Source organism: Macrotis lagotis, chromosome 5, assembly GCF_037893015.1.
Source record: "Macrotis lagotis isolate mMagLag1 chromosome 5, bilby.v1.9.chrom.fasta, whole genome shotgun sequence".
Classification (NCBI taxonomy): Eukaryota; Metazoa; Chordata; class Mammalia; order Peramelemorphia; family Peramelidae; genus Macrotis; species Macrotis lagotis.
In genome coordinates, this window is record NC_133662.1 from 122,083,057 (window position 1) to 122,104,218 (window position 21,162).

At 37.0% G+C, this 21,162-nt stretch overlaps 1 protein-coding gene and 1 pseudogene across 1 annotated transcript in view; both read left to right on the forward strand.

Annotated features, from left to right (window-relative positions):
• Window positions 1–350: 350 nt before the first annotated feature.
• The window catches only part of SLC35F1 (solute carrier family 35 member F1), a 538,040-nt gene continuing 517,228 nt past the window's right edge, over window positions 351–21,162 (forward strand). Inside the window, exon 1 of the mRNA XM_074187448.1 lies at window positions 351–619. Coding sequence (XP_074043549.1) covers window positions 447–619 — 173 coding nt within the window. The 5' untranslated portion in view covers window positions 351–446. The remainder of the gene's footprint in view (window positions 620–21,162) is intronic.
• Window positions 699–19,576, forward strand: LOC141487863 (small nuclear ribonucleoprotein G pseudogene; annotated as a pseudogene).

Consider the following 21,162-nt stretch of genomic DNA (forward strand, 5'->3'; position numbering starts at 1 on the left):
GCGCTCTGAGTGGGGTGAAAGCACTTTGGAGTCGCTGCGTGAGGAGGAGGAGGAGGAGGAGGAGGAGGCGGTCACAGCGGCAGCAGCAGCAGCAGCAGAGTGAGGGTGCGCGCACTCTGGGCTGGGGAGTGAGGGACGGTGGAGCTCGCCCAGGGTTTGCCCGCCCGCCCGCCCGCGGAAACAGCAGCAGCTGGGCGCCAGCTCCCTGCCCCTCCGCGGCAGCACCGCCTCTCCCCTGCAGCGTCAGCCCGGGGACTCCCTCTTTCTCCTCCTCCTCCTCCTCCTCCTCCTCCTCCTCCTCCTCCTCCTCCTCCTCCTCCTCCTCCTCCTCCTCTCCTCCTCTCCTCCTCCTCCTCCTCTCTCCGGCCGGCCAGACCCGGGGCAGCGCAGAATGCGCCCGGCTGCTGCCTTCTGATCGCCCTCCCGCAGCCGCCGCCGCCGCCGCGATGATCTCCCCGGAGCAGCAGCAACAGCAGCAGCAGCTGCAGCAGCAGCAGCCCAACCATGTCGTGGCCACCATCGAGAACCTGCCGGCCGAGAGCAGCGGCAGCAGCGGCGGGAGCCTCTCCGCCTCGTCCGCCTCCAGCGTGCGCCAGAGGATCAGGAAGATGCTGAACAGGTGAGCGGAGCCGGGGGAGCCGGGGCTAGCCCGCTCTGCCCGGGAGGGGCGTGGGCTGCGGGGCCCCCAGCTGCTGGCACAGGCCACGGGGGGCTGCGCTTGGCCCCCTCGGGACTGGGCTTTGGCCCCGGGGACTAGGGAGAGGGGGGAGTGGTTCTGCCTCCTGCACTACTAAGGGAAGCGCACCCCACTGGAGGCTGTGTTGTCCCACAGAGAGGAACTAGGGGCTCCGCGCTGGGTGGCTGCTAGTTTGGGAATGACATTATGCCCCGGAGATGGGCTCTCTTTTCGTTTGTGTATGTGTTTGCATGCGTGTGTGTGCGGTGTGTGTGTGTACGCGCACATACGCACATCTTGGTGGAGAGGAGGAGGAGGAGGAGGAGGAGGGGAATGCCCTCTTCTATTCTAATAAGTCCTAGGGCAGCTCCTTACCAAGCCCTGTGCAGTAAGCAGCCCTTGGGGGCGGCGGGGAGCGTGGGTCCTTTCTTCTTGGGGTGGTCCCCTAGAAATGGGAGGCTTGGGTCCAGCCGTCCCACTTCAGGCGATCTGAGCCCCTCATTGTGCAAGCTACAGGAAGGCGGGGGATGGTATCGCTGCTGCTGTCCAGGAGAAGAAAAGGAGGCAGGGGCAGGGCTTCTCTCGGTTTGTTTCTCGTGCCGACACACTGAACCCTTTGGGGGGGTACAAAGACGAGGGAAAGAAGCTAGGGGCCTGCAGCAAACCCAGGCAAAGTACGAAAATGGAACGTTGAGGACTTGAGAGAAGGCTTGGGGGAGGTGAATGTTGCTCCCTGGTCCTGTCCAACCGACCTGCAGGTTCAAGAAAGAAAGGAGGGGAAACACGGACCATGCACGGGGATCCTTATTAGCATGGGGGCTCCATTCGTGCTTTTTTTTTTTTTAGCTCTGTCTGTGACTAAGAAAGGATTCATATTTAACTGGCTTGAGGTGAATGAATTGTTGCTCCTAAGCATTTACATGGACAAAGAACCCTATCTACGTGCTTGTGTGTGCCTCTATGTTGGTGTGCGTTTCTCTGACTTTGTAAGGGAAACTCTGAAGAGAAATCTTCGTCCCCTTGCTCTGTTCGTACAGGTTTCTCTGTGCTTTAAATCTTAGTGGAAATGAATTTCGAAGGAGTTCATATCACTTTGACTGGATCTAGGAGTGGGAGTACACAATGTACACCGAAATAGAGCTGTAAAATCAGCTCAGCTGGGGCTCCATCTATTCATTATCTCATTATTTTGCTGTGTGATTTAGGTATATAAACCCAAACAAACAAAAGAACCCAGTCTTATGACTGGAAAGGAATGGTAGACCTTTTTGTGGGAACTTAAGCAAGTTTCTAATATCAGACATAAAGACATGTACTGAAACTGATGTGGGATTTGGTGGTGGAACCTCAAGCTCTTCTTTTGCAGGGCTTGTGGCAGAGGACAGCACTTACCAAAATGTTAGACTGTAAAAATAGAAGAACTGAATACGTCAAGGGGATGCTCCCTGTTTTGCATTCTATGCAAATTTCTGGTTTCCTAAATGATAAATCTGCAATGATTTTAAAAAAGTGTTAACTGCTTCATTCATCAAATTTACAGTATTTCCATTAATTAGAGATTAAAAGTTTAAAAGAAAACATTGTAATGAGAAACTTCTACTTTAATGAATTTATTTTGTTAGCCCTGGAGAGAAGCCGATGTAAGCCTGAACAGGCTTTTTCCCCCCCCCCTCCTAAAAGGTGATAAATATAAGGTTCATTTTCCTTTGTTTAACCTCAGGGTTTTAGAAATTCCATTTTAAGGCATCCCATATGTGATGTCTTAATGGAGGTAGTTCTGTTTAGTGGAAAGACTAGTGGAGTCAGGAGTCAAGAGATTTGGGTTCTAGTTGATTTTGTGACTAAATCCCTTTGTAGTTATGGGTGAGGCTTTTCATCTCCCAGTTGTTTTACCTGTAAAATGGACTTGTCTAAGCCACTCATGAAATGGTTATGAATAATCAAAGCACCAAGTATAGCACATTCTTATTCAAATATAAAGTAGAATTTTTGTTTGATTTTGATAGAACAAATATTTGTAATCTTTCTGGCTTTATTTAGATGAATGGTGGTGCTATTTCTATTTTACAGAAGAAGAAATCAAAGTCAAAAGGTTAAGTGGAGGAACTTTTAATCACAAGTGCATCTAGCAATGGGATTACCAAGTCATGCTTTTAACACTTAAATTAAGATAACTCTAATACTGACCCAGAAAACTTCAACTGAGAAATTCATTGGAACTATATTATTTTTGTTGGCAGAATGTTACTATTGTCTTTAACTAATGAAGATTCCTTTTTCCTGAAGGACAAGTGTAAAATACATTTCTTCTGGGAAAGAACTTTGACTAGAGATTAGAACTATCAGAACAAACATGTTTATCCCTGATGGAATAATTTATTTAGCATGATGTTCTTTGACTTTGATTGGAAATGAAAAAAATAATATGGATAGAGCATCAGTTAGTGACTGCTAAATGACTCAGGTTCAAAACTGAATGCTGAATGTAGGTGAAATAGAACTTCTGTCCACATGTTTTAGGGAAGGAAACAAACATTTATTAATCACCTGCTGTGTATATAGTACTAATTCCTTACAAACATTATCTTATTTGATCCTCATAATAACTCTGGGAGATAAGTGCTATTATTATTCTCACTTCACAGATGAGGAAACTGAGGCATACAGTTACTTATCCAGGTCCACATAATTAGAATTTTCTGAGGCTGGATTTAAACTCAAATTTTTCTGACTTCCAGAGCTCAATCTATTGTGCCACCTAATTAGCTACCCTCTTTGGCCTTTTCCTTCTTTTGTGCATTAACCCCACATAATTGTTCTTCATTGTTAAATTCTTAGGGCAAATCTCAGAAATTAGAGGCAAATGCAAATGTATTTCTCCAGTTCTACACCATACAAAAATAGATATCATAGCTTTGCCAAGATTAAGTCTAAAGAATATTTACTGGTGATTATACTCTAACCTTGGTCAGCTGTCTTTTCTGTTGTTCTGCTGGGGCAAGGAAAGGATGACTAAGAGAGTTCAGATGATGAATTATGAGCAATTACATTGTAATAATATTAGTACTTCAAGTTCAACTCCCCCACCTGGCCATGTATCTCAAGCTAAATAATGGAAAAGTTACCTTTTTACTCAAAAAGGGGAAACATGCAATATCACGGTAAAACAAATTAATAGAATGCTTTAAGATTTCCAAAGGTCTTTGTAACAATGCTGTGCAAAAAAGTAGGGTGAATATTGTTGTTCCCCATTTAACAAATGAAAAATTTGGACATTAGAAAGATCAAGTAATGGATCTGAGGTTTAATCCATTACTTATTGAATCTGAAATTTGAACCCAGTTTCCAAATTTTATGTCTAGCATTTTTTCATTAAACTGAACTATCTAGGGTCTATATACAGAACAGAATTTCCAAAAAGAAGTGTTTTTTAAATTGTTGCTTATTTTTTATATAATTTTATTTTATTCCCCACCTCCCCTGGTCATTGAGTTTAGCAGAGTGATGGATACTGTAACAATGTCTGACATTTGTAATCCCTACTCCCTTTCTACAAGAAAGAAAGTTTGTTTCCAGATCAGTTATTCAGAGCCAAGGTTGTTCATTAAAATCCTTTAGGGTTTTATTGCTTTAGTATTATTTTCTTTTACTTTTTTATAGTCACTATGCATATTATTCTCTTGATTCTATTTATTTCCTTCTGAATCAGTTTGCAAGTCTTCCCACATTTTTCTGGATCCCCAGTATTGTTTGTTACAGTACAATCATTTTCCATTATTTACATATGCCATGATTTGTTCAGCCACTCTGCAAATGATGGACACCAAATTTTGAGAATAATTATAATAACTAGCATTTATATATTGCTTTGAGATTTGCAAAGTACTTTGCAAATATTATCTTAGTTATTATTAAAAACCCTGGGAAGGAAGGTTATTATTATCTTACAGATGAAGGAACTTTGACAGCTAAAATGACTTGTCTAGAAAGACACAACTAGGCTCAGTTTGACTTAAATTTTCTTGACTCCAGGCCCAGCATTCTATCTGCTTCAACACTGAGCAGTTTGGCATTATTTCATGAGTTCAGGATTAATCCGGTTGCCTTTTGTTTTATTGAAATAACACATAACCATATATTTGCTATTTATTTTTGAGTAAAATATAGTTTGGTTATGTTTTATAGACTATATGGAGGAATTCTCACTGACTATCTTTAAGGAACTAATGTGGACACAATAGCACACAAGACTTCAGTGCTGAAAGGTCACCAGATAACCTTCTTTTATGGAGGCTAAAGAGACCTTTCTCATTCTTTTATTTGTACTATTCAAAACAAAGATATCAGTTTCTGCCCTAGGATCATCCCTTCTCCTAATGATTAGCAATGACATATTGATACAAGTGAGGAATAATAAAGTATGATCAGCTCTTCTTTTTACTATAGACAACATGTTTAGTGCATATAACCTTTCTCCTATATTTGAGGTAATGAGGAAGCTTCATAATATGACTATCTTGTAGATGAATATGATATAATTCAATTGAGATAAGACTACCAACCAATATTAGTTGTGGTATCTTAAAATTTGTGAACTGTTTTATAGGCATTATCTCATCTGAGTCTCACAGACTTTTTTTCTGAGGTAGGTACTATAGGTTAATTGTTACTATTTTCAAGGGATGTAAAACTGAGAAAACTGATGAGATGACAAAACCGAGCCTCAGGGAGGTTATGACTAGCCAATACTCACGAACTATTAAGCATGAGACAGATTTGAGTCCAGATGTTAATAACCACAAAGCCAGAATTTTTCCCACTATATTACATTGCTTACCAACTGGAAGACAAACAAGTTCATGGCCTATCTGTTAACTCTGAAAAAACTGTACAATATTTTTCAGAGTTAAAGATGAGGGGACTTCAGGGGCTCATTTCCCCTCTTATGACCATTGAATCTTTAAGCTAGGGTTAGGAAGGGATCTTTAGACCAATTGCTACCTGAAATATGAGTATCCTATGTAACATTTACAATAAGTGATGATATAGACTCCTAGTTACTGAGTTTTCACCACTACTTTAAGCATCTCATTCATCAGGATCCTGTGATTTCTGACAGTCAGGATCTTGATATATAGATGAGAAGGTTAAAAATAGGTCATAAGATGCAGATTTAATTTTGACAATTCTTTCAGTGGTTGCTGTACCCCAGGCTCAAGCAGTTCACAGCATAGTTTGGCATAACAGACATCCTCAGAGTCACAAAAAATTCCAGGGAAAGACTAGAATGGACATCCACTCTTCTTTTAATTGGACTACTTTGCCATGATGGGTTTTACTTGATTCTCTGGTACCTACTCTCTTTAAGACAATTAGTTCTGTAAGCAATATGGATTGTTGTTGTTGTTTCAGGACTGATTCTTCATGACTCTTATTTTTTGACAAAGATACAGGAGTGGCTTGCAATTTCCTTCTCCAGTTCATTTTACAAATGAGGAAACTGAGACAACCAAGGTTAAGTGACTTGCCCTTGGTCACACAGCTAGTGTCTGAGGCCAGATTTAAAAATTCATAAAGATGAGTCTTCCTGATTCCAAGTTCAGTGTTCTATCCACAACATCACCCAATTGCCCCATCTAGTAGACTATCCTTTATAAATGCTACATTTGGATTTCTTTTATGGCTACAAGTGACCCCCCCCCACCCCAGCATGGAAGAAAGACACTTAAGTTACTGTTAATAACTGCTTTCTACTCCTCGCCCTCCAATCAAATGCCATATATTCCCTATGTGATACATTATTTATTGTTATTAATTTATAAGACCACAGATCTAGAGATGTAAGGGATCACAGAGGTAATCTAATTCAATTGCCATTGCTTTATAGATGAGGAAACTGAGGTGTCTTGCCCAAGGTGAAATAGGTGGTGGTATATGGTGGTAGTCGTAGTAATAGTAAGTAGTAGCAGTAGCAGCAATAGCAGTGGCAGTAGCAGTAGCAGTAGTAGTAGTAATAGTAGTAGCAGCAGCAGCTGCATCAGCAGCAGTAGCAGCAGAAGTAGTTTGTACTAATAGCTAACATTTATATAGTGCTAAGTGTGTTACAATTATGATCTCATTTGATTCTCATAAAAGCAAATACTTATAGAATTAAATATTTTTTGCATTAAAATATTTTCCTCTGAATATCCAATAAATAACCCAGATAATTCTGGCTTAAAATTGTCAAAATAAGAGTTGGTTGTTTGTCTTCAATTATAAAGAAACTTTAATATATTTGCTCTACTGTCTAGTGAAGATAGGTAAAGATGCTGATAGTAATTATTTGTCTCTTACTTGCAAGGATCTCCCAATAATTACATTCAGAGACCTACTTTTGCTTTATTTTCTAGTGTCAGCCTAAGGTTAAAAATAATTTCTAAAATTATGAAATATTTGAGTGCTAACATAAGGGCATTTAAGTGGTTATATAGAGGAGCCAGGATCATAGCATCAGAACCCCAATCTATCTTTGAGGTCATCTAGTAATTATTAAAACTAATATTAATACAGATCTTTAAGATTTGTAAATAATTTGCTTGACCTTTCATCTTAAAACAATATACAAATGTGATGATGATGGTACTAATACTAATAAAGAAACTACAACTCCAAGAGGGTAAGAGGCTTGCTCAAGGTCACACAGGGATAAATGCCAGTTCTGGTACTAGAAACCACATCCTCCAGCTTCAAATCCAGTACCTTTGTTAAGGAAGTTTGTATCAAGAGGGAAGGATACCATTTAAGATTTCTGTAATCTAACCAAAGCATTTTCTGAGACAATTAAAGGAGGTGGGAAGGAACATAAAGCTCATTCAAACAAAGATGCCATAAAAATAGAGCAATGTCTAAAATTAGCTATTACACCTAGCTAATGAACAACATCAATACTATTCTGGGCAGTCTTCCCTCATCAGGTGTGAAAGCTTTCCCTGAGAAATTGATAGTAAGGATGCCATTTGGAGCTTTACCTCATGCTACTCAAACTAACAGATGACACAATAAGAAGGGGGAATATAAAATAAAAATTGACTATTAATGAGGATAATCGAGACAAAATCATTACAAACAGTCGCAGGTGGTGTGTTGCAAACAGTCATTTTCAAGACCTCTAGTAAATGATGCATGTCTGAGGAATATTTTTTTAGCAAAGGGCATAGCAGTAAAAATGGAATAAAATACTATAGGATAAATTTCTTTTTATTCACAATGGGATGTTAGGTTAATTAGATATTTTAGTTAAGTAAAAATCACCATATATACCTCTCAAAGATGATCAATTTTTCATTACAATATTCTTGGTAAACCTTTATTAGAATACAATTCATTTTTTTGATAATTCATAAAAGACTTCATGATTCTTTACTATCTTAGTGGATCTTCTGGATGACTGGTAGATCTAGGAGAATAGGAGTTTAGATAGAGTCTAATGTTAAGTCCTTAATATTAATTCAAAAAGTCTACTATATGCACATGTCCATATGATTTTTATATATAAATAATGTGCACGCATATACATACATATCTATATGCAACTATTTATATATCTATCTGAGAGACAGATAAAAGATGAGAAAGTTGTGACTTGACAAATGTTAATGTGAAAAAAGATATGAAGATTTTTGCAAACTAACAACTTAAAATGAGTCAGTAACAGAGAAACCAAATATTTCAGATTGTATGAGAAAACATAATACCTTAGAAGGTGAAGGCAGGTTTGGTGTAGTGATAACTCTTGTTATACTCATTTCTGATTGGAAACACAAAGACTATTTTGTTCAGTTCCTACATCATATTTTAGGAAAGATAGAGACTTGTTTGAGAGTTTCCTTTGGTTAGTAATCAGGATAGAAATGGTACTTAAGTCTATGCTATATAAAAATCAGATTAGAGAAAGTTTGGCTTGGAGGACAAGAGAATTTAACAAGAACATGATAGTGGACTTGGTGTTTAAAGAGCTAGTAAAGAAAGTGGAACTAGAATTTCTCTGTTTGTCCTGAGAAGAAAAAACCTGGAAGAATGGGTGAAAGGTGTGAAAAGAAAGATTACAGCTCAATGTAAATGTAGTGAATGTGCTCTGAGCTCACAAAAAAAGTGAGACCTGTTACAATCCTCTGTCTAGGTTCCCAGTTAGTTTCTAATGAATACCCCCTAGTTCCATTTAATCACTTGAAAATTTGTTTTTACAAAGATATATTTTCTTTAAAGATGTAACAAGAAAAAAGTAGAAACATTTCTCTCCATCACCTCTGGGGCATATTCTCCCCCTAAAGTACTTCAGTCTCTGAGGAGATCAGGCTCCCTTACAACCTAGCATTGATTCCCAATAATTTTATGTTCATATGTAGCACTGCTATCAAATGAGTCCCTTGTCTCAGCTACAAATGGATAGGGAACTGAAGATCTTTCCAGAAAATCACTTCTTGTTCCTGGGGCCATGAGTAAGGGGGACTACTTGTCTCTTTTTACTGATAGTGAAAGAACAGATACTGAGGAAGGAAAATAAACCAGACTTGAAATCATAGGGTTACGTCATTTTGGAGGGAAGGAAGTCTGTGGTCTTTCCCTTTATAGCATTGTTTCTTATGGAACTCCTTGAGCAAAAGAGTTAAAAGAAATTGCCTAAGATTGAGCAACCAAACAGAATATGACTAAGGTTCAAGTTACTAGATTTTTTTGAATGCTTCCATGAGTGATCAACGATTCTTTTATTTACCACAGAGTAAGCCAATCACAGCCAGTTTCTTTATAGTTCTTTTTATATTTATTCATTAACAATAATAATGAATACATAATATCTAACATTTGTATGGCATTTTAAAGTTTGCAAAGTGCTTTACAAATATTATCTCATTTTTATCTTCACAACAACCCTGTGATCATAAATTATTAGTCTCATTTTACAGTTGAGAAATCTCACGTAGAAGTCTTACCAAGGGTCACACAGCTAATAAGTGCCTGAGGCTGAATTAAAAATTAAAAAACTAAGTGACTCTAAGTTCAGTCATCTAACTACTGTATCACCTAGCTACCTCTGATCAGAATCAGACTCCCTAGCCTCCCCATGTGGGGAGATACTTTTAGCAAATATACCTATACTTAAAACATGAATGAAATACTTCAGAAAAAAAGTGAAATTTCCATCTTAGAAGTGTGAATATCTTCCAAGGGAACTCTTGATCAAGAACTGAATGAACTAGATGCTTTTCAGATTCCTTCCAAATTCAAAGTTCCATGACTTTGTATATTAACGTACTTTTTAAAGTTGTCTTTCATTAAAGTGGCATGAAGAATATGAAAAAATAAAATACAATGCCTATAGCATCCTGGTTATTTTGATTCTAGACAAGTAGTCATTTCCTATGCCTTTGATAATAATTAATAATAATAATAATAATAATGTTATTCTAACTTTTACAATGTCTGAAAGTATCTGAAACTTGAATGAAGCCAAGATTTGCACAGGGAGGAGGCAAAGGGTCACAACTGAAACAGGATGAACAAAGGCCACCTGCCTGAGCTAAAAAAGTTTATGGACAAGAAGCTGTTCTTGAAATTAAATGATGGGAGGCTTGTCCAAGGAATATTGCAAGGGTTTGATCCATTGATCCATTTATCAATCTTGTGATTGATAAATGTGTAGAGATGGCATCAGGTGGGCAACAGAATAATATTGGAATTGTGGGAATCTGAGGGAACAGTATCATTATGCTTAGAAGCCTTGTAGCAAGTGTAAGGAATGAAGCACTATGGATGTCCTGAGTTTCCACTTGTCCTTTACATTTCCAAGAACCTCTTTTTTTTCTTTTGATACATAAAATTAGTCATTGTATAGTCTGTTTAACTTTTTGAAAATAAACTTTTTGTGAGATGTTTTAGAAAAAAGAAAATGTATGAAACTTTGAGATTTTTTGGGGGGGTTTGTAATTCTTCTTAGAAACTCTAAACACAATTAGCCATATATAAAATTAGCCAGAATCATACTTTATCATGTATGGCAAACTTTGTAACTGTGTCCATTTAATGTTTCTAAGGAATGTTTAGATTAAAAAGTAAACATTTTGGTCACTTGTATTATTTTTTCTATGTAAACATATGTGTAAATACGTGTGTATCACTGAATATCTGAAAATTTCCAAATATTTGGTGTCATCTAGGTAAGTAAAAGGTTTAAAAATTTTCATCCATATATTTTGGTTTTAGCTCTGGAATTGAATTGGAGTCAGGAAACCTGGAATTGAATGCTGCCCTCTAACAGTTATGTGTCCCTAGAAGAGTTATTTAACTTCTTTGTACTTTAGTCTCCTCCTATACAAATGAGGATAATAATATTTTCACTACTTCACAGGATTGTTTTGAAGGTCATATGAATATAAGCTAAAGTACTTTGTAAATTTTAAGACATCATTGCAAATATTAGTAAGGTGAGGTAGCCATAACTAGGAATTCTGGTATTTGGGGCAAATTCAGTTGGGATGAGGCACACCAAGCCTCACCAATGGGATCTATAAGAGAGAAGCTAGTTTTCAGCCTCACCTTTCAACCCATGCTGCTCTGTGACTCAGCTCCTGCTTTTGCTGGGATCTGTCTTCTCCATCATCTCCCATAGGGATATGGATTGATACTCAACATCTAGGTATTACACTCTGTTACCACTGCTGAAATAAAGCACATGCCTTATACATCAAATAATCCAACGTGATGCTTGAGACTGAGCAAAGACCTTGGCTATCTCAGCCTATCTAAGACTCAGGTAAAATACCTTTCACTGTTTTATTTTTGTATGGAGTGATCTGCATACTTAAAGTTATGTAAATAGCATGCAAGACCTGTTAGGGCTTGCTTAGTTCGGAAAACTTCAAAAGTAGACCAAGTGATAAATTATTCCCTGAGTATTGAATTTGAAAATCAGGAGAGACTCATAAATTAGTTGGCTACATTCAGATGATGAATATTTTGACCATAGCAACTATCTGAGAGGGCCTCCTTTATCTGAATCATTGAGTTCTGTATCCATGGAGAGCATGTCCACATTGATGAAATCACAAATCCTTGAAATATTGATGTAATTATTGGTAGCATGTAGACACCTGCCTGAATAAATCATAGACAGGGAAGGAAGATGAAAGTCAACAATAGGACAAACTAATAGGACCTTTTAAATAATAACTTGTCTTAGAAAGAAATTTCTTATAGATAAAACTTTATCACTGATTTATCAGTAGCAACCTGACTCAACTCTGTTAAAACATTACAGTATTTATAATTGTATTCGGAGTTTATCTCCAAGAATAACACTAAAGATACCTGAAAATATTTGACTACAAAACAAGAAATATAGAACATCTATACATTCATGGTTCATTGCTACTTAATAAAAGTTCGTTCTTTACCAAATACAATTTTGTAATAGCAATGACTTAACTTTACAAAGGAAGGTTATGGGCCACTGATTCCAACTCTGTTTACCAAAATTAATTAGTATGTTCCACTGTAATTGTTTTATACCTATTATTAAGGGCAAAGCACAGGGCAAATATATAGCAGAATTTTTTTTAGGGTTTTTTTTTTTTTTTTGCAAGGCAAATGGGGTTAAGTGGCTTGCCCAAGGCCACACAGCTAGGTAATTATTAAGTGTCTGAGACCAGATTTGAACCCAGGTACTACTGACTCCAAGGCTGGTACTTTATCCACTGTACCACCTAGCCGCCCCTATATAGCAGAATTTAAAAGAACTCATTCTAATCACTCCCAGAGTTAAGGAAACAGGAAACAGGAAAAGAGCTAAAGGTTGCTGCTAATCATTTATTGATTACAATGAAGCCCAACATGTTCCAGCTCTTACCTTATTATACTATGTTGGAAGTCTCACCTTCTGTGGACTTGGAGTATGCCCTTGGAGGAGGGATAAGATTTTCCTGAGGCTTCTGCCCTTACTGTCAAAGCAGACAAAAAAAAAAGGAATAATGGAAAAATAAGGTAAAAGTAGAACTTTTCTTTCTCCACAAGTGATAAACTCCTTCAGCCCATGAACAAAACAGTTCACATCATTCATGGTATTTTTCATCTTAATGAAAAGGCACTAACTCAAAAGTTCCTATTGGAATCCTTGAAATACACACACACACACACACACACACACACACACACACACACACAGTGTTCAACAATTCTATCTTCTGGCTCAAAACAGGAGAAAGAACTTTTATTTTTTCACAAAAAGACAGAAATGACCCCAGATCCAAACAAGTCTCATTTTACCACGTTGCAATAAACCCATTAGCAGCAGTCTTCTTGAACATGTAGTTAACTGAATATCTTAGCATATTGACAGCTTTTACATAGTGGTGATTAGTAAGTAAGGGACATTAAAATTTGTGAGGCCCATGAGGATGAAGAAATGGAAAAATTTATTTTCCCCCTTAATGCCTGATGCATAATGATACAAATATCTTAATAAAATTTAGAATTTGGCCAATAATTGAAAGTCTATGCTCTTGTCTAATACCAAAGACCTGGAGGATGTTGGGCTGAGTAGATCTTGTGTGGGACTTGGAATCAAGAAGATCTGGGCTTGAAATCCACCTCTGATACTAACTCTGTGACCATTAGCAAGTAACAACCTCTGAATCACTACTTTCTCATCACCATGAAAGCTTGTGAGACTCAAATAAGATTATATCAGTAAAGTGCTTTTGTAAAAATACTTATATATGCATACACACATGTATGTGTATATGTTCACACCCACATATATCTGTGTATAGAGTGCTAATTCTGGAGTCAGAAAGAGTTGAGTTCATATCTGGCCTCAAACACTCACCAGCTGAATGTACCTGGGCACATCATTTAACTTCTTTTTGCCTTAATCTCCTGGAAAATATTTACATATGCACATATATAGTTATCAGAGTTGACCAGGACAGCCTTTAGGGCCCCTTCCAACTCTAAATCTATGATTATCATCATTATATTAAAAGTAGAAATGTTTATTTTGTATTATATGTAACATATAGTAATTTTGATGTTTTTTTTTTTTATGTTTAAAGGTGAGAGAAGTGTGTTGTATGGATAGAGAACAAGTTCCACAGTCAGAAAGATCTGGGTTCAAGTTCTACCACATTTTGCATTTGGGACTTGAAATCCTTTATCCTGTCAGTGCCTCAGGGAAACTCCTTAAGATTTTAGAGCTAATGCCTTGTATATCACTTGACTGCAAATTAGGACAAAGAAAAAGTGTAAATATATCAATTAATCAATAAGTGTCTACTATATACACCAATCATTGTACTGCATCTTTTAGTGTTTGTCAAGGAAAAAAAAATTCCATTCATAAACTAGGTTTCTGTTCTTAATTTGAGAAGAGTAATCATTAATTTGAGTAAGACCTTATGCTTTGTTTATAAGGTGTCAGTACATTAATGTTGTCCTTGCTGTGAAATATAAGATGAATAAAATTCAAACATTTCTGAAAGTTCAACACTTTTTTTTTTCACTAATTGCCATCCATGGATTTCCATCAAGATATAGCATCTGCTTTAACAAACAAATCGTTAACCTTGACAAAAAAAAAGTGTAAACAGGAATCTCTTTCCTGAGTCAGTTAATAGGGTCATTCTTTCAAAATTTAAGAATCTATTTCAAATTGGTGGAAAGATTTCTCTTTTCCTGCTATCCATTACCCCCCCCCCCCAAAATAAAAGACACTGCCTGCTTTCCCTGGACCTCGGAGGAAATTCCGTCCATTATGAGATTCAAACAGGATGCTGGAAAAAAAAAGATGGGAGTGAATTAGAGTATGGTTCGATGCCTCCCACTTCAAATGGAGCAAAGTTTTCTTGACATTTCTGTTGTCATCATGTCTTTCCTAGATGCTCAAAAGCTACCCCAACTTCTGAAGTCTGGCACTAACACTCCTTCATCCTTGTCATTTTCCTTATGGAGCAACTGCCTCATCAGTCTGGCTTAGAGATTGAAGTGCAAAGGATTTCACAGGACAGTCTGTTTACTAAGAATGCATTCCTTTATGAAAACATAAAATAAAAGAAAAAATTAAAGCATGGAAGGTGGGGGGGGGAGAAAGAACTAGATTTAATTGTAAAAAAAAGGCATTTCTGGGGAATAATAATCTGGCACAGCACATATGTTTTCTACTGTCTGTGCAGATCTGAGTGATGGTGCTTAGAGGGTACCTGTTGTATGGAAAAGAGAGTTTGACAGACCTTGTCACAGCGGCTTTGGGAAAAGGTTAGTGCCTCTTGAACTGGGAAGGTTTCAAAAGAGCAGCAGCCTAAATGGCTCTATAGAGGAATGGGGGAGGGATGGACAGAGTGGCTCTGATGGAATGGACAGAGCAGCTTTAATGTGCTAATGAGGGAGAGCCCAGATGCCAGCAGTGATCAGAGGAGGTCTTTGTGACTCTGGGTCTTTTGAGATGGCTGCACTCTCTGTCCTTATCATGGATCCTGCTGCAGGCAGGGAGAAACACTAGGGCTCAAAGAGGTGCTCTCCTTTTTTATTTCGACAGATAGCCTTACCAATCAACTAGTGAATGCTGATGAGCATTGAATGGGTTGAGGGAAAATCATAGGATGGGCAGCTTAGAGAAGAAGGGAAGAAAGAGAAGGATGTTGGTACTGGGTAATGTGTTTTCTCAATTTAAACAAATGGTGATGTTCTCCAGGTCTGCTAAGCTTTGGTGAAGTGAGTTACAGTCAGTCTAATAATAGTTGATGGTCATATCCTGCAAATTGTGGAGGTCAGTTTTCTAGTGGAGGTCAACTAAATCCAAAATGAATTTAGAAGCTACTATAGTAATTGCTTTTCTTGAAAATAATTATGAATGCCTTTTATATTTATGTTGTTCATCATTTCAGTCACATTCAACTTTTCATGACCCATTTGGAGTTTTCTTGGCAAAGATAGTGGAGTGGTTTGCCATTTCCTTCACCAGCTCATTTGACAGATGAGGAAACTATGGCAGACAGGGCTAAGTGACTTGGCCAGGGTCACACAACTTTTAAATGTTTGAGAGCAGATTTGAATTCAGGAAGATGAGTCTTTCTGACTCTAGGTCCAGCATGTTATCCATTGCACCACCCTCTATGTTTATATCAGTCATTTCTACATATACTTCCATTTATCTCTAATTACACACCCTCCCTGGTAACAAAGGAAAATGGTTAACTAAAAACAAACAACAAAATTACTATGCCTGACAATGTATTCAACATTCTGCCTCAGTAGTTTCTTATTTCCCTAGTGAGAGGTGTATCATTTGAATCTCTATTCTTTGGGACCAAAATTTTTTATTAAAATTATAACAACCAGAATTCAACTTTGTTTTAGTCTTCTTTTAATTTACATTTTTGTAGCCATTGTGCTTTTCTTTCTACTGATCCTACTTCCTTTAGAAATCAGAAAAATCGACATAATCTGATACAAATTGCTCAGATTCATTGTTTCTTACTGTATAATACTTATTGTTTCTTACTGTATAGCTTTATACACATTTCCCCCCAATTGATGGGCTAGATGTGCTAGGATTATTTTGCCCTTTATATAAGTTTTCTTTCTTTCTTCTTCCTCTCTCCCTCTGTCCCTGCTTTCATTTTCTCCCTCCTTCCTTCCTTTCTTCCTTCATCATCAAGGAATATGTCCAATGGTGAGATTATTGGGTCAAGATATGAAGCAATGAGTTCTTTGAGAAGGACTGCCATGATTAACTACCTATTTCATCTCCTATCTTCAATTTCTTAGTTTTCCTAGAAACTTCTTATGTGAACTCTAAATCAATTTTCAATTCTACCTTCTCTTTAACACCTATTTTTCCTAAATTAATCTTTATGAAAATATAAAATGTGACATGGAAGAATTCTTTAGCATTCTGTCTCTCCCTCAAAAATCCACATATCCTTAGACCAGTAAATTTTTTTTTCTTATGGAACATTGGGCTATATAGGCTTTATGGTTTGATAATGAAATGCTGTTACCACTTTCTGGTTACCATGCATATCCTGGCACTCCTCATTTCTTATTTACCATATCTGACTCCAAGACTCTCTACTTCCTGACTAGACCATTGACTAGCTCTAAATAATATTGAGTCTCTTCTTTCTTCCCTATCTAATAATAGAATTGGATCTATTCCAAAGCCATTGGATACCAAATATTTTAATTTGGTTTCAACTACTGTTTCAACTTATTTTCTAATCACTAGGCAATAAATCATGAACTTTGTAAAGACCTCTCATCTCCTTAAGAATGAATGCCTAAACTAAGTGTTTCTTAATAAAAATGAAAAAGAACAAAAAATGTGTGAATATTCAGTTAGTGACTTCTCTTTTATAGTCATGCTGAGGTCACTCACTATGAGTTTTAGGTCTCCTATTCACATTTTCTTCCTTGAAAGGGACTACAGGGAACTTAAAAATGTATTATTTGATATAGGCTATAATTGCAGTTTCTCATTCTAGTCTCCTAATACTGATATCACTATGAAAGGAGACATTAGGACCATAAATCAAACAGAATCCCTCATTACATACATATACAGACACAACTAGTTCCCTAAATTACAAAATGGCAGACTACAGTCTTTTAAAAATTTTTTTAATTTTTTGTTTTTTGCAAGGCAATGGGGTTAAGTGACTTGCCTAATTTCACACAGCTAGGTAATTATTAAGTGTCTAAGGCTGGAATTGAACTCATTTCCTCCTGACTCCAGGACCAGCTGCTCTATTTACTGCACCGCTTATCTGCCCCCAGACTACAGTCTTAATCAATACTATTGCAGTAACTTGCTGTGATAGTCCTAGGGACTTGATCCTTGAGGGCAGCCTCTTGTTCATTTAGGAGCATAAAAGTCCCAAACCCTTCTCGTCAAGGCCGCCCTGACTTGACAAGATGTCCAAAGACCACACCAGTCACTATCCTATTGTTTCCTGTTTTGCTGACTTGACATATTTTCGTAAGAAAAGGCAGTGGTTGGGGAAGAAGCATATGAAATTCATCTATAGAAGCTTGGTGCCACTGTATCCTTGTTGCATATCTTTGCTGGCTTAGCAAAAAGTAAACCTCCTTTTGTCAAACACTCAATGAATTACTATCTCAATTTTGAACACGAACAGGTACTGGCATCAGACCCACTTCTAATACTTTCAAATAGGTTTCATAGTCTTTAGTATCTCCCCTATTGAATCTATCCTGTACAGATGCTATTTGTAAATCACAACTCTGACCATGCCACTTTCCTGCTCAAAGGATAAAAAAGTAAATTTAAAAAAATTGCTTTTAAATTTCAAATTTCACAATCTGACTGCAGTCTGTTTTTTTAGGTTTACTGTACTTTATTTTCCTTGAATAAAGAGGATAAAAGGGAAGGAAGGAAACAAACATTTATTGAGGTTTTACTATATGCCTGACTATTTTCATGGACTTCATGTCAGGAGGCCATAACAAGCTCTCCTTGTTGCTTCTCATGGAGGATATTCCATCTTCAATCTCTGTGCTTTTTTGCCTTGGAACATTCTCTCCTTAGCTTTGCTTTATAGACTGTTTAACTATTTTTGAAACTCAGCTCAAGCACCACATACAATGTGAGGCCTTTCCTAAGCTTCTCAGTTATTAGTGCCCTCCTCTCTCAGAAATTTTGTTATATATACTTTGCATTTCATTTTCTATGTACATGTTATTTGCCCATGAGAAAATGAAAGCCGCTCTTTATCAACATCCACTTATAAACCAATAGGGTTCGAAGTTTCTTGAAACTACTTGTCATACATCATATATTGTCCTTTCCTCTCATTTACTTTCCTATTTTTTTTAGGTTTTTGCAAGGCAAATGGGGTTAAGTGGCTCACCCAAGGCCACACAGCTAGGTAATTATTAAGTGTCTGAGACCAGATTTGAACCCAGGTATTCCTGACCCCAAGGCTGGTGCTTTATCCACTCTGCCACCTAGCCACCCCATATTTTTTTTTTGCAATTTATACAGTCTCTTTGATCAGAAAAGCTCTTTGTCTTGGTAGACTCTATCCCCTTCCCTTCAGCACACACAGGGGTTAGATTCTATTACCAGGCTATCACAACACCATTATCAATAGTATATCCGTGTGCTTCTTAATAAGGCACAAATGGCAGCTTTAGGCAGATATATTCCCTCACCACCTCCAATGCACAGCTGTTCTTTCTTTTAGACTCAATGTATAGCTTTTCTATTATTTTTTCTTTCATTTCTTTCTGGATGTAAAATGAATCCTATCATGAAGGCTTCTGAGAAAGAAATGCCACCACATCCCGTACTGAGAATTTTATAATATCACATTAGAGTGCATTTTTTTAGTTTTATTTGCAAGGCAATAGGGTTGACTGGCTTGCCCAAGGCCACACAGCTAGGTAATTATTAAGTGTCTGATGTCGGATTTGAACTCAGGTACTTCTGACTCCAGGACTGGTGCTCTACCCACTGCGCCACCTAGCCGCCCCTAGATTGCATTCTTGCTAGAAGTTTTCTCATATTCAGAACACCCATGAAATTCAAATTCTTTTTGTGTTGAGTTACCTACAATATGGCTTTACTGGGAAGTGTTCTTATAATCAATCAACAAGCATTTCTTAAGAACATGCTATTTTCTAGGTACTGTGTTAGTTGGTTTTTTAACTGAACTCAAGGGAACTAACTATGTATTCTATGAAGTGGGTGTAATGCATGGGAGACAGTTTATACAAAGGTCCTCTTATTATTATGGTATTTATTATTATCCCCAGAAATAGTTCCCTTTCCCTTATCTACAAATGGTTCAATTATAACATTTATTTAATATTTAATACTTCAAATAGCTTGTTTCAAAGTTTTTTCTACCTGCAGATTGTTCAATTATGTTTGTTTAATATTTAATTCTTCAAATAGTTTGCTTCAAATAGTTTCACTATCTACAAATGGTTCAAATATAACATTTATTAAATATTTAATAATTCAAATAGTTTGTTTCAAATAGTTTCCCTACCTATAAATGGCTCAATTTTAACATTTATTAAATATTTAATACTTAAATAGTTTGCAGTTTCATTGATGAGAATATTCCATTTTTATATGAAGTGCTATGGTCCCTGAAAAAAAAAAGACATTACTTGCATCTCAGAATTTATCTAAGTTTGCCCTCTGACAACTATAGGGCAGTCTCCTGAGGATCACACTCAAATACTTTACAAATTAGACCAATTAAGATCATTTATGTAAGTTCTTAGAAAATATTAGAATGTAAGCATCTTAAAGGTAGGGACTGGTTTTACTTTTGTATTTGTAACATGTAAACCCTTTGTGACTGGCATATAACACACCCTTAATCACTTGACTAAAACACTTTGTGACATCAAACTGTCATTATTACAGCTGGTGAGTGTATGCTTTACAAGTATAGCTTTTAAGATTCGAGGTCCATCCATCTCGTTGTTATGAAGCAATGGAGAAAAATGTTGATGGAGGTAAATCATTCTCCTTTTAAAGATAGTGTTGTTTGCTTTAAAACTTTTCCCTTGTTTATCTCCTGAAATTCTGAGCTTAAATATTTTTCCCTCCAAACATCCCTTTTCTCTATGCTTTCTAAATTTAATTGAACACATTGATTTCAGGAAAAAAGTCTATAACCTTCCTGATCAAAAGTCAGCAAAAAGTGATAAGTTGAAAATATTTTAGGCATTGAAGGACTTGTTTATACAATGTCTAGAAAACAGATAATTTTCAGTTCCAATGTTGACAAATGGATTCATTTATATCCAATACAGCAATACCATAATTAATGCTTTTTGTGCTCTAAAGTTAATTGTAACCTGAAAAGTAGCAATAGATGAAGTTATAAGGAAAGTGATGGTTAAAACATTTGTACCAAGGGTCATTCAATTGCTTAGCTTAGAAGTGTGTTTGTAAAGTGAAATGGTGATTTTTAGTTGTATGGGAAAGAAGAAGGGTGAATAGATTATCTGGAGTGCAAGTTTATTTTGCCATGGGTTAGTTGGGGTGAGATAATTTTTTGCAAAATTACTCTACTCTTCCCCCCTCTTAATTTGATATATCTGGCATTTAGCTCAAAGTGATTCCAGAATTGGAAGGTTTTTCTTCCTTTCCATACTCAAAGGCAGGTAAATCAGTCCTTGAACAACTGCTGCATCACTTTTGGAAAAGGATATTTGCATAGGTGAGTATATCTTACAAACTCTATTTTCAGAGGATGTTTTATGTGATTTTTTCCCTCCACTTTGTGAAAAAAATCCCAAATGGAGTCATGAAGAACTAGCTGGACAGGACTGAGAAACAACTGAATAAGCAATATTTGTATATATCAAGGGAGGGAAAAATCACATAAAACTACATTATTTTCAAATCTCTGCCCAGGAAAATATAATGGGACAATCTGAAGCCACAAGAAAGCAGTTGCAATTCTTTTTCC